Genomic DNA, 13,011 nt, shown 5'->3' with positions numbered 1-13,011 from the left:
AACATGTCATACATAGGTACTCTAAATCGACTCTTTTGAGGCTCGTATTAAGCAAATTTTGTGATTAGTAGCAAAATTGAAATTCAACTTAATTACTAATTAGACGGTCAAATGTTAAATATCCGGATCACAAATTTATCACTGTGGCAGTTGTCATTTTCATATTTCCACACAAAACTAAGTACAAAAATATCTATAGAAAATCGGGCAGCATATCCCTTAATTTACTATCCTAGCCATCTGTCACAATCAACACCAACATGTCAAACAAATCAAACAGCACACAGGTTTTCATCCATATATCACCGCAGCACACAAAATTATCAGAACCTACTTCACTAAGACATGCAAGTTCTCAATCTTCCGTTATCATCGCAGCACACAGAATTCCCAGAACCTACTTCACTACGGATGAATATCTAAGATATTCAAACTCCACTAAAGTAATACAATTATCATTCAAAATTGTAAAATAACAAATAGTATCAATATTAGCCTATATTATTTATTTGTATATTAAAACTTGAAATTATATTATTACCCTATATTATAAATAGAAAATTATTAGCCTATATTATTTTTAGTGTTTTAAACATTCTAGTTCCCTATATTATTTATTTGTATAGCCATTGGGTTTATTATTTTTATTGTTATAAACATTCTAGTTACCTATGTTATTTTAATTTTTTGTATATTAAAACTTGAAATTATATTATTACCCTATGTAGAATATTTTGGAGCTGGAAATACCTAGCATCAATCAAAGGCACAAAATAAATGGAAGTTTATCTCAAAAATTGTAAATAACTTAATGTACACAGTACACAAATAATAAGAAAAAGGCAATACACATACCGTGGCTGTTTCAAAACATGTACTACCGCACAACCCCTGATAAGGAACTCCAGCAGCTTGTGCTTGCAACCGAGTCTAGAGGTAAAGGCAACAAAATTGCATAAGACCCTTTTAAATCTTCATCATAATAACAACAATATTGAATCAAAATAGTCACTAAATCCACAAATCTTTTAAACTCAAACAATGGCTTGACATTGCATTTCCATAGCAATCTAATAAAATTATACAAATAAGGTTTACTCAAATTGGTCTCCAACAATATTGGCACAAATGAAAAGAAAAAAAAAACTGAAGTTTATTACTCTTTGACATACCCAAATCAATAGTTTTTTCAAATAATCAAAGAAAATTGGAAAATGGGCATTGCAATTGAGATGCATACAAAAACAAGAAAAAAGGACAAAAGTATGTAAAAACCTTGGCGATATCAAGAGGGTTAACTAAGATAGCAGAGAGAACAAAAGGACCGGCAGCAGACAAAGCCCTCTCTCCAAAACCCAAATTGGCATCAGAAAGTTCCACCGCCGCAGAAGAAGGTTGTTTTCTACCATCCTTGAACATGGTTTCGGCGCCTCCTTCGAAATCAACCCTGGTGGCTGCCGCCGCGGTTAACCACGAAGGTATGCCCTTCCTCGACCCGACCATTCCTCTACTTCTCACAACCCGGAGAAATTGTAACAAGGTGCCTTTCTTTGGACTTCGTGAATGTTCAATGAAATATAACAAGAAATTTGGGAGAGGCTTTTTTGGCTTGTCAACGTCGGTTACGTACGTGCGTGCGTATACACATATATGTGTATTTTATATATCATTTCACTTAAGGATACATACCTTCTCACTGTTAGGAACCTTCACCAGATTTTGACATACATTTGCTGTTGGGCTACTAACTTTTCCTACCTTCACTTGCACAGGGCTAGATAAGTATTCCTGAAATAATATTCTTGATGTCAACGAGAGCAAAGAGAAAGAAAATGAAACTCATGTCCCTGAGTTGTTGAGGAAAGTAATTTCTTAATAGAAACTTAACAAAACAAATCTATTTCAGACCTGCGCGAAGAAAATAGATGTGATGAATTCTTCTACAAAAGGACCTTGCTTCAGAATTAATATTTAAATATTCACGTCAACTTGTCAACTTATCTATGACAGAAACAAAATGTAATGATTACCTTGATGAAGATAATCAATGTAATGTTATGTAATACTGCAATTAGCATTCAATCAAAGGTTTCCATGATTAAACTCTCTGGGAAAACAATGAAATGTATCCAAACAATTAAAGTATTCATACAAGAAAACTCTAAAAATATTGTATCTAGCCTCACTTCAAGGTGGAACAGCCCGAGGAAGCTCAAGGAAGAATCATTCTCTAGAAGGAGTGAGAATGAAATTTATAGATAATGTGTGGAATTAGAATGTTACAGGCATTAACTGTCTTAACCGAAATTTATCAACTCGTATACATTTAAGATCCTTTCACACTGCTTTTACCAACCCAAAAATAAATAAACACTTTGATATATACGGTGAAGAAAACCACAAGACAGAAGTCCTAACCTGAGTTAGTGCTTCAATCTCCACAGTCATGGTAGCACTAAACAACAAAGTTTGATGCTTTTCAGGAAGACTCCGCATCACCTGAGATGGTATGATGAACTCAAAATTTCTTCAACAAAAGAGCTAAATAAATTACCATAATTTGTTGAATTTACAAAGAAATAGGTTGTGCAACAGGGAAAGGGGGACATGAATAGCCAGGCTTTGATGGAGCATACAAACAGATGGAACAGAAAAAATCTCAAGTAAAAGAGAAAAATAGAAATATTTGAGGTAGGAAGGGAGCGTACCTCTCTTATCTGAGGTTCAAACCCCATGTCAAGCATTCTGTCAGCCTCATCTAGAACAACAAATGAAACTCTTGAAAGTGAACTATTTCCTTGCTGCAAATGATCTATAAATCTCCCAGGAGTAGCAACAACTATATCAACTCCAGCACGGAGCTCAGACCTCTGTTTTGGCATCCAGCAGTGAAATCAGTCAAACACATATTGATATGGGCTTTTTCACGAGGACAGAAAGTACATTCCATACACCCAAAGAACGGTGTATTTTAGACTTAAGATAAAAGAGAAGTCAAAATTGAAATTAAGGGTACACATCCTACCATAAAGAATAAGATATCAATTAAATATTTAATTAATAACTCATTAGTTAGAACATAAAATTTAAATTATAGGAAAATAACCACAACATATGAGAAATGTCAAAAATAAATAAATAAACAATATAGATCAACATAATCCACCCAACAATATTCCCTTTGACCACACAGGGGAGAACTTAAGTAAACAATAAAACTATAAATCCACATCAGTCACCTGGTCAGATATATTAGTTCCACCAACAACAATTGCAGTTTTAAATGACTCGAGAGATTTGCTAAAAGCCTTAACCTGTAAAGTAAAAAACAGAAACTCATTATTATGACACAGAATCAATACACAATGACAACACAATATACTCAATTATCTTGAACATATATATCATGTTCAATAACATTAATATCCAAATGGCGAACGGAAAAGGGTGCTTAAAACTGAAACATATAGAATCTACAAAATGTAAAGTAGGAATTCTACTTGAAAATAGAAACTACCATAATGAGACACCTGAAACAGTTCTACTCACATAAGATGCAATGAGGAAAGGAATACACACCCAGGCTTATACAATTATATGTAAAATAAGATGACTCTAAACAGATTCAATTGCAGTTATAATTATCGAAACCACTTATCTCATTCATTATTGCATAATTTAATAGTTTACTATGAAGTACCAAAACTAATTATTACCACATCTTATTAATAGGTCATTGGTTTGCTCCCATCTTAAAATCAACTACAACTACCATCTAAGATCAGATGACTCTAAATAGGCTTAACTGCAGTTATATTTATCAAACCACTTATTACCACATATTATAAATATCTCATTCATAGCAGCATTTGATTATTTAATAGAGTACAATGGAGTGCCAGTGGCAAAAATAATTAGGACCACAGATTACAAAATATCTCATTGGTTTGCTCCATATAAAAATCAACTAGAATACCTCCTTCTCAATTTGTTGAGCAAGCTCTCTAGTATATATATATATATATATTATTTTGATTGATATATCATATATATATATCTGAAATTATAATATATATATATTTATATAAGCAAACAAATAAAAAAAAAAGCAATATATATACCTCAACCCACGGCTGGAACCGTGAGCAACCAGCACCGCCGGAGCCGAGAACCTGCACCGCCGGAGCTGAGACCCTGCACCGCCAGAGAGCCTGCTAGAGCCGAGACCTACGCCGCCGTGAGTGATGGAGCCGTGCGCCGCCGTGAGTGCTGGAACCGCCGTCGACGCCGCCGAGAATGCTGGAACGTCACTGTCGTCGAGCACCACCTGCTGCCGCTCATCTCCTTCAGCCTTGGTCATGCCGTTCAGCCGTTCATCTCCTTCAGTACCGTGTGGCTGCTGTGGGTTTGAGTATATGTAACCCTATAAAACCCCAAATGTGTATAGTTTTTTAAGTATATATGAACAACCCGAAATATATGGCTGTTTTTGAGAGTTTTACTTAAAATATTTAAGGGCTTGCTTTGGGAGTCTTTAATACTTTTTTAGGACTCCCAGCGAGTCCTTAAAAAAGTATTAAGGACTCCCAAAGAAAGTCCTTAAAATTATTAAGTAAGACATTTTTTTTTAGCCCAGATTTTTTAGGACTCCCAAATTCTTTTAGGACACTCATTGCGAGTCCTAAAAGAGTATTAAGGACTCCCAAAGCAAGTCCTTAAAAATATTAAGTAAAACACTTATTTTTATAGCCCATATTTTTTTAGGACTCGCATTTTCTTTTAGGACACTCATTGCGAGTACTAAATTGTGTTTTTTCAGGACTCTCAATGAGTGTCCTAAAAACTTCATAAATATTTTTAAGGACTTGCATTTATGTGCGTGTCCTAAAAAAGTGTCCCGTAAAGGTTATTTTGTAGTAGTGACATATTGTTGCAGTTTCCTATCCGCTAGTGTTTAAAATACCCAACAAGGCATGATATGATGGGACGACAGACCCCAGTATCCATGTCATCATATTTAACACCCTTATATAAGGTCACACTGTGGGGTACGATCTCCATTGTGTCCTATTCCCCACAACATTAACTTACGCAACCAAAATGTGCTTTGACATGTTTAGGAGGCACTCGATAGTCTCATAGGACAAGTTTTCATGTGACTTCAAAAAGTAGTTTCGTGTGGCCAATGAGAGTCGAGTAGAGGTTGGCACCTTACAAGAATTCTAAGTCCTCTTGCACTTCCAGTTATGGGATAGTTGATTTCAACACATCAAAATTCCTTTCGCAATCCAGTATTACTCCATTGCAAAACCACATTCTGTATGTGCTTGTTGACCCTTACAAAATGATCGACCATATCTTTGACACTTCACTTCACATCAACACGTGTTTTCATCCTTCTTATTTTCTGAATCTTCTTTCCCAATGTCCTTCATTGAGCCTTGTTCCACACTCTCCTTGGAACTCTAAACAACATAGCCATAATCTTTAATTACTCTGAACATTCTAGTAAACCCAAAACATAAAAAATAAAGCAATAAAAAAGAAACCAAATAGAAAACTCACAGGGCAATAAGTCAAGCATGTCTTGGGGGAGCGAATATACATGTTAGGACGATCTATAGAAAATTTAAAAACCTTGACTCTGATACCAATTGTAACGCCCTGATTACTTAGATCATTACGTGTATGATTTTCATAAAAATATAGACAAGATTGTGATAGGTTAAATAAATAAAATAAAACCTTTAGTTTTATAACCACCAAAATAATAATCCTTTTAATGAAAAAAGACTCTAGAATCTCATGATTTTAGAGAAAATAAATAAAACAACTTAACTAAAACCACATGTCAATCAAGTCTTCAAAATACTAAGAAAGCTTATAAATGACTCTTATTTAAAACCCAAATCCATTGAATAGGCCCGACTCCTAAGGTCATTAAATCCTAACATGTACACCATCTGCCAAAGCTCTCGAACTTATTTATGTGGTACAACTTCCTTGCCTTTACCTGAAACACAAAGTACCTGTGAGCTAACACCCAGCAAGAAGAGATGTGAAGGACACAACCATCAAAACCCAACATAAACATAAGGTAGTATCATACTATATAACATAATTTATAACTTACCATAACGTAATGATATCTCTTAAATAATACATCATAGTTGAAATCATAATACCAAAATCAAACATATAATACCTTCCTCGCGACAGCCCACTGCCTTTGCGACAACTCTTTGCGTGTATATGAACACATTAGTTAATCAATAACAAGCATCATCACATAACAAGCGTAACGTAACGACAATAACTTCTCATAATACAGTACCACATATTCATAATTAATCAACACTTATTATTTGTACGTCAAGCATATTCCCTGTGTGTAGGTGTCCACCCTTCTTACTTCAAGTTCAGTAGTGACCATAACCACATTCCTTCTAGTAGTCTTACCGAGCCCTAAACCATCACATGTAAATAAATATTATTATACTCTTTTAACCCAAGCCATGTATCATGCAATCAATCATAATCTTTCTAAACCCCAATCAATCATTAAAGTCTTCTAAAGAAAATTCTAAAAGTCCACAAGAAGTCAGGGAGGAAATCCCCAACGAACCCCACTTAAAACGACCTCAAAATGACCTTAAACCTCTTAAAAAGATCTATGTCGTGGCCTAGCGCTGCGGCACTATCATTAGAGCACTTCGACGCTGTTCAAACTCAGAACCTAGTGGCATCAAAGCGCTATGGCGCTCATACGTGGCACAGCAATGCTGGTTCAAAATCTGCTGACTGACTCTACTTTGAACAACCATAATTTTCTCAGATTAAATATGTTTTCAACGATTATTTTTGGGTTTTTCTCATCTTCAATCCCTCTTTATGATCATACAACTCCCATAATCAAACAAGATACCATAAACTCACACACAACCCACAATGTATAGATTACAACATGTCTCATGCAATAACAATCATTCAGAGCTTGTTCCCCAAGCTTCCTTCTGAAATCTTAAAACAACCATTCAATGACCTTAAATCAATTCTTAGCATATTTCTAGTCATCATACTAAACAATCTAAGCACAATCATGCATTAAAAATAAAACTCTAAGTCCTATATCCCTTTACACCATTAATCACCATTAAAGCTTCATCAAAGCTCAATAACTCTAAAGAACTATCATTAAACCCTAACACTATGTTTGGTATGATGGATGGAGACTAGAGAGGATGGAGAGTTGAGGAAATATGGATAATATAAAGGAAGGAGAGGAGAGTAGTGTTGACGTAGTTTTTCGCCAACAACAGATTAAGAAATCCGACAACAGAGATATTAGGCTTTCTTATTAAACTATGATTAGACAAATGAGAAATATCACAAACACTCACACTTTAACGTGGTTCAGTGGTTAAAATCCACCTAGTCCACGAGGAAACCTTATTAATCTCCTTTAGAAAATGAGTTACAATTTCAGCACAGATTTTGTATCTCAAGAAGCAATCTCTTTTTCTATCCATTCCCCTAATATTTATAAGGGGTTTTCCTGGACAACTTTTGGTAACTGCGTGCATAAATATGGTAAATAATGAATCAAAATATTCTCCCATATACATAGGGATATGATTGCCTATGAAATTTACATCCGTTATCTCGGGTAATAAAATCGAGGCATTAATGAGTGTACAAGAATCCCTTAATGTTTTGGGATCCTTCACTATGCGTCATGATCGGGCTTCTACGAGATGAACACTTCCTTCGAGCTGGATGTCAGAGAAATTACTTAACCCGACATAGGCCAAGTTCCGTCAAGAAGGAAATCTAGCCATGGCGCAAGAGGCGATTTGGAGATTATCTGGTTGTCGTACTCTCAAGTTTGACTCAAACTGCTCACACCAGAGTTAGCTAAATGATCTGCCTGTACACTTTATCCATGCACTTATCTTCCATCTGTTCCCCAGGTTGAGTGATTCAGTTTGTATTTATTTTGGGGTACAACATTTGCCCCCCAAGCTCCTGCTCGTGCATGACGTCACTGTTGGTATTTATTGATCAAATCAGAGATTATACGCATCGGAACAACAATCAAATTGTTAATTTAATCCCACAAGATTTCTAGATCTACTTCTTCACATGCATATATATTGAATCAAAGACATGAATAGAAAATTACCTCAGGTCCTTCCTTGCTGCTATCTTTTTGTATGGCAAAAATCCTTGAGATCTCACACCAAGATCTTCCAAAATGTTCTCAGCACACAAAGAACGAGTATGGGCACGCTATACAAAGCAATAGGCAAACTCTATTTATCAGATGTTCTCAACACATGAGATCTGTTAAAATTTGGACCTAGGTTTTGTGAAGAACAGTGACTTTTGTTTGTATCACTGTTCTCTTTCTCTGAGAGAGATTTCAAGATATTTTTCTATCCCTAAACAGTTACGTTCTGAAAAAATGATATCCTATATTTAATATATCCAATATATTAAATTAAAATATTAGTTATTTTAAACAATTTGAAAATAACTAATCAGTTATCAGATTTTGTTTAAATAATAATATTTTAATCATATTAGAATATCTCATTATTTATTTAATATTTAAATAACTAAAATTGTGGAACCAAGAAACTGTTCAGAGTCTCTTATGCGTGTAGCACAGTGACTGTGCACTGTGCTACACGTGTACCACATGCCAAGGATGGCATGTGATTTTTCCCAATTTTTATTATTATTTAAATACCAAAAATCCCAAAAATAAATTAATTCAAAATTAATTATATTTTTGTTAAATCAAATAATTAATTACTTACACATAATTATACAATAATTATGTTTGATGCATAGAAAAATATTTTACTTATCTAATAAGTCCTTTTGCCCATTTTTTGTATTTACCTTTGTCAGTGTTTGTTTGAGCCATTTCAGGACCATGAGCCTATAACATTAAGCTCCAATAAATTGAAACTAAATAATTAAACTCTTTAATTATAATAATTAATTTATTAATTATGATATTTCTCCACTATAAATTCAGAATTGTACTCTTTATGTTATAGATATACTTTTACAGAAATCTTATCTTAAGTCGTCCATTGATATAACCATCTTACAATAGTTCAACCCTCTAATTAATTAGTTCATAAATTAGAATGGAAGAATTACCATTTTACCTTTCTAATTTACTTCTTATTCCTTAAGTACCATTAATTCACTAGTGAATAATTAATCTATAATCTAATTATAGATTTCAGCTCAAAATCATTCCGTTACAGAATTAACCCTTAAGGGAACTAATATACGATCCGTTAGGAAAGATTATATTCCTTATTGTTGATACATGTTCCCAGCCATCCATGATATTAAATCTCCAAAACAAAAGTGATTAGCCTCATTCTATAAAGAGACCTTAACGAATGAATCAAAAGATTTAATAAACACGAATACGAGTTCATGAACACTCAGGATATAGGTTGATCTATAAATGATAATCAGTTATGATATGAATTACAAGTTTTTATTGTTAAATGGTTTTTGGATAAAGATTTTAATTCATATCTGTCCATATCATATATAATCATATTATATAAAGCACCTTTACCGAGATGTCTTACCACATCAATAATCTGAATCTAGATTATTTGTATCATTATGATACTCAGTAAACCGTACTTACAACTCGAATTAAAGAATTCCATAACTTTAATTTGTTGTTGTTGACTATTTTTATTCATTCATGTGATCTTAATTCTCTCGTACTAATACAAGATCACATCCTTAATAATGAATATGTAATTTTTCTGATATTTACAAAATTATTCAAACAATAATTTAACAATCTAAATATAACAATAATAATAAATCATTGTATTTATTTATTCACAGAAAAAAAAATGTCTTTTACATGCTTTTAGGACACACTCCTAACAATCTCCCACTTGTACTTAAAGCAAGTGAGGCATTTCTCTCAATCCTTTATTTCATACACGACCCTCAAATTGCTTTGCAGGAAGCGTCTTCGTGAACGGGTCTGCCAGTATGTGTTCTGATACGACTTCAGAATGGACACATCTCCTCTATGTACGATTTCTCTGACTAAGTGGTACTTGCGCTCTATATGCTTTCCCCTCTTGTGGCTTCTTGGTTCTTTAGAATTAGCCATTGCTCCACTGTTGTCACAGTAAAGAATAAGTAGTTTCTCCACTTCTGGAACAACTTTCTGATTGGAGTAGAACCTTTTGAGTCACAGAGCCTCCTTAGCTACTTCACAAGCCGCTATATACTCGGATTCCATGGTGGAGTCTACAATGCTTGTTTGCTTAATGCTTCTCCAGACTAATGCTCCTCCTTCAACAATAAACACTGATCCAGAAGTCAATTTTTGACTATCTCTGTCTGATTTAAAATCAGAATCAGTGCAACCAATGGGGTTCAGGTCTCCACCTGAATATACAAGCATATAATCTCTAGTATTTCTAAGATACTTGAGAATATTCTTCACTGCAATCCAATGACTCAGTCCAGGATTGGATTGATAACAGCTAACTATCCCTACTGCATAACAAATGTCAGGTCTTGTACATAACATGGCGTACATCAGACTGCCTACTGTTGAGGCATAGGGATACTGTCTCCTGTCTTCCTTTTCCTGAGGTGTTTTGGGACACTGTTCCTTGGAAAGGAATACTTCAGAATGGATTGGCATATCACCCTTTTTGGATTTTTGCTTATTAAAGCGTTCTAGCACCTTATCAATATGAGTTGCTTGAGACAGTGCCTAAGTTTTGTTCTGTCTATCTCTAAGAATCTTAATGCCCATAACATAGTTGGCTTCTCCTAAATCTTACATTTGGATTTGTTCAGCTAACCAGTTCTTTACCCTTGATAATGATGTTACGTCATTTCTAATCAGTAATATATCATCAACGTAAAGAACGAGGAATACTACTATACCATCTTTGATTTGTTTATAGACACAAGGTTCATCAACATTTTGTTCAACAACCAAATGTTTTACTTGTGCCATCAAATCTAAGATTCCAAGATCTAGAAGCTTGTTTGACTCCATGTTTATAGAGACGCACAATCTCCTTCACGTATAACTCAGCATACTGCTCCACTGTATAATTTGTACTAATAGGCAAAAAGTTGGTTTATTTGGTGTACCTATCAATAATCACCCACAAAGAATCATGGTGCCTCACTACTCTTTGCAGTCCAACCACGAAGTCCATGGCAATATCTTCCCACTTCCACTCTAGAATCCCTAAATGTTGCAGCAACCCTGCTGGCCTTTGGTGTTTAGCCTTCACCTGCTGACAGGCTAAACACTTGGCCACATAGTCCACCATGTCCTTCTTCATTCGTGGTCACCAATACAGAGTCTTTAGATCTTGCTGCATCTTCTTCGTACCTGGATGTAGAGAATAAGGAGTGGTATGAGACTCATCCAGAATCTCTCGCCTAATACCAGAATCCATTGGAACACAAATCTAATTTTGTATATCTTAACAAATCTACCTCTAAAATATAAAAGTCTCTAGCCAATCCAGCTAAGACATTCTCCCTGTGTTTCCGGAACTGAGGATCCTCCTTCTACGCTTCTGTGATTCTCTGAAGGAGTGTGGACTAAAGAGTAATGTTGGCTAGCTAACCAACTACCAGTTCAATTCCCGTTCTCGTCATCTCTTCATCTAGCTTTTCTGATATTTGTGTTGAACTGAACAACTGCTCCAGGCCCTCCGACTCAGTGCGTCGGCCACCATGTTGGCCTTTCCTAGATGGTGCAAAATCTGACAATCGTAGTCCTTTACCAACTCCAGCTAATGTCTTTGGTGGATGTTCAAATCCTTTTGAGTAAAGAAATACTTCTCTCCATATGGTCAATGTATATTTCACACTTCTCTCCATACAGGTAATGCCTCCATACCTTCAGTGTGAATACCACCGCTGCCAGTTCCAGATCATGAGTGGGGTACCTGCCAGTTCCAGTTTGGTGGATGGATAAGTAGGCTGGGAGGGCCATAACTACTTAATTATGCCATTAAATGAATATATGCATGTTTATGTGAACTATATTATAATATGTGTTATATGCATGCATGTGAGTCCACATTTGAATATTATGATGTTTTGATAATTTGGCCCATTGAGGGCATATTTGAGTATTTGGGTGCATAATGTGATATGTGTATGAGATTCCCTTATTATGGAGATATATTCAAGCTATTCAGCATGAGACGATCTTATATTATGAATTAGCGGTTTTGACATAACGAGGGTCTTTTATTGGGATATTGAATTATGAGAATGTTATTTCATGATAATTGGGAGTTATTGAGATCAGGGTGAAATTCTGGAAGTTTTGACTATAATATCCCCGGGAGTGTTTTTGGGTCCCAAGCACTAGGTTTTATTTGAGGTTACTTAAGCTTGAAGTAGCTTGTCAGATAGAACGTACTTTAGAAAACCTCTCGTTCTTCCCCGTTAGCTCATTTTTACCGTTCGAAGCGTTTTCAAAGATATCTTGAGTTCTAGGAGTCAGAATCAAGCGAGGATCGAGGCATAGCGATCCTAGGAAAGATTACAAGCTTCTTGACCAAAGGATTTGACAAGAAACAACCTAATCGAAGGTAATCTAAGTTTAAAGTTTTGAGTTTTTAGAGTTTCTAAGCATTGGATTGGCTTTTGAGAATTGTTGAGTTTTTGGTTTGATTGAACCATGGGTTTTGATGGTTTTGGACCATTGGCAAGCTTGGGAACTTTGATTTGATGATTTGGTAATGTTTAGGCATGAATTTGGAGGCCTTGGGATGTTGGAAAACGAGTTTGGGCGTGCTCTAGGATGGGGACCGCTGCCCTGTTCTTGGGGTGCTGCGGCCCTAGCTCGAAGAAGAAGGTGGGAGGATTTGTGCTTGTTGGGCGTCGCGGCCCTTGCTTCAGTGGTGGCTAGGGGCCACATCCCTTGAGTAGGGTTGAGCCCGTTTGAGTGTTTTGGCCCTG

The 13,011-nt window shown here is 35.4% G+C and overlaps 1 protein-coding gene across 1 annotated transcript; it reads right to left on the bottom strand.

Moving 5' to 3' along the window:
- Nucleotides 1-717: 717 nt before the first annotated feature.
- On the bottom strand, nt 718-11,919 carry LOC133805954 (DEAD-box ATP-dependent RNA helicase 52A-like). The gene is made up of 9 exons (XM_062244099.1): nt 11,671-11,919; nt 4,122-4,423; nt 3,977-4,004; nt 3,240-3,314; nt 2,709-2,870; nt 2,419-2,499; nt 1,276-1,788; nt 856-930; nt 718-750 (listed from the first exon to the last, which is right to left on the bottom strand). Exons 1-7 carry the CDS (start codon nt 11,917-11,919, stop codon nt 1,672-1,674), a joined length of 1,014 nt encoding a protein of 337 aa, XP_062100083.1. The 3' UTR covers nt 718-750; nt 856-930; nt 1,276-1,671.
- Between the last annotated feature and the right edge of the window lie 1,092 nt (nt 11,920-13,011).

Source organism: Humulus lupulus, chromosome X, assembly GCF_963169125.1.
Source record: "Humulus lupulus chromosome X, drHumLupu1.1, whole genome shotgun sequence".
NCBI classification, from domain to species: domain Eukaryota; kingdom Viridiplantae; phylum Streptophyta; class Magnoliopsida; order Rosales; family Cannabaceae; genus Humulus; species Humulus lupulus.
Note: the sequence above shows the minus strand (reverse complement) of the source record. Positions and strands in the feature narration are given on the sequence as shown.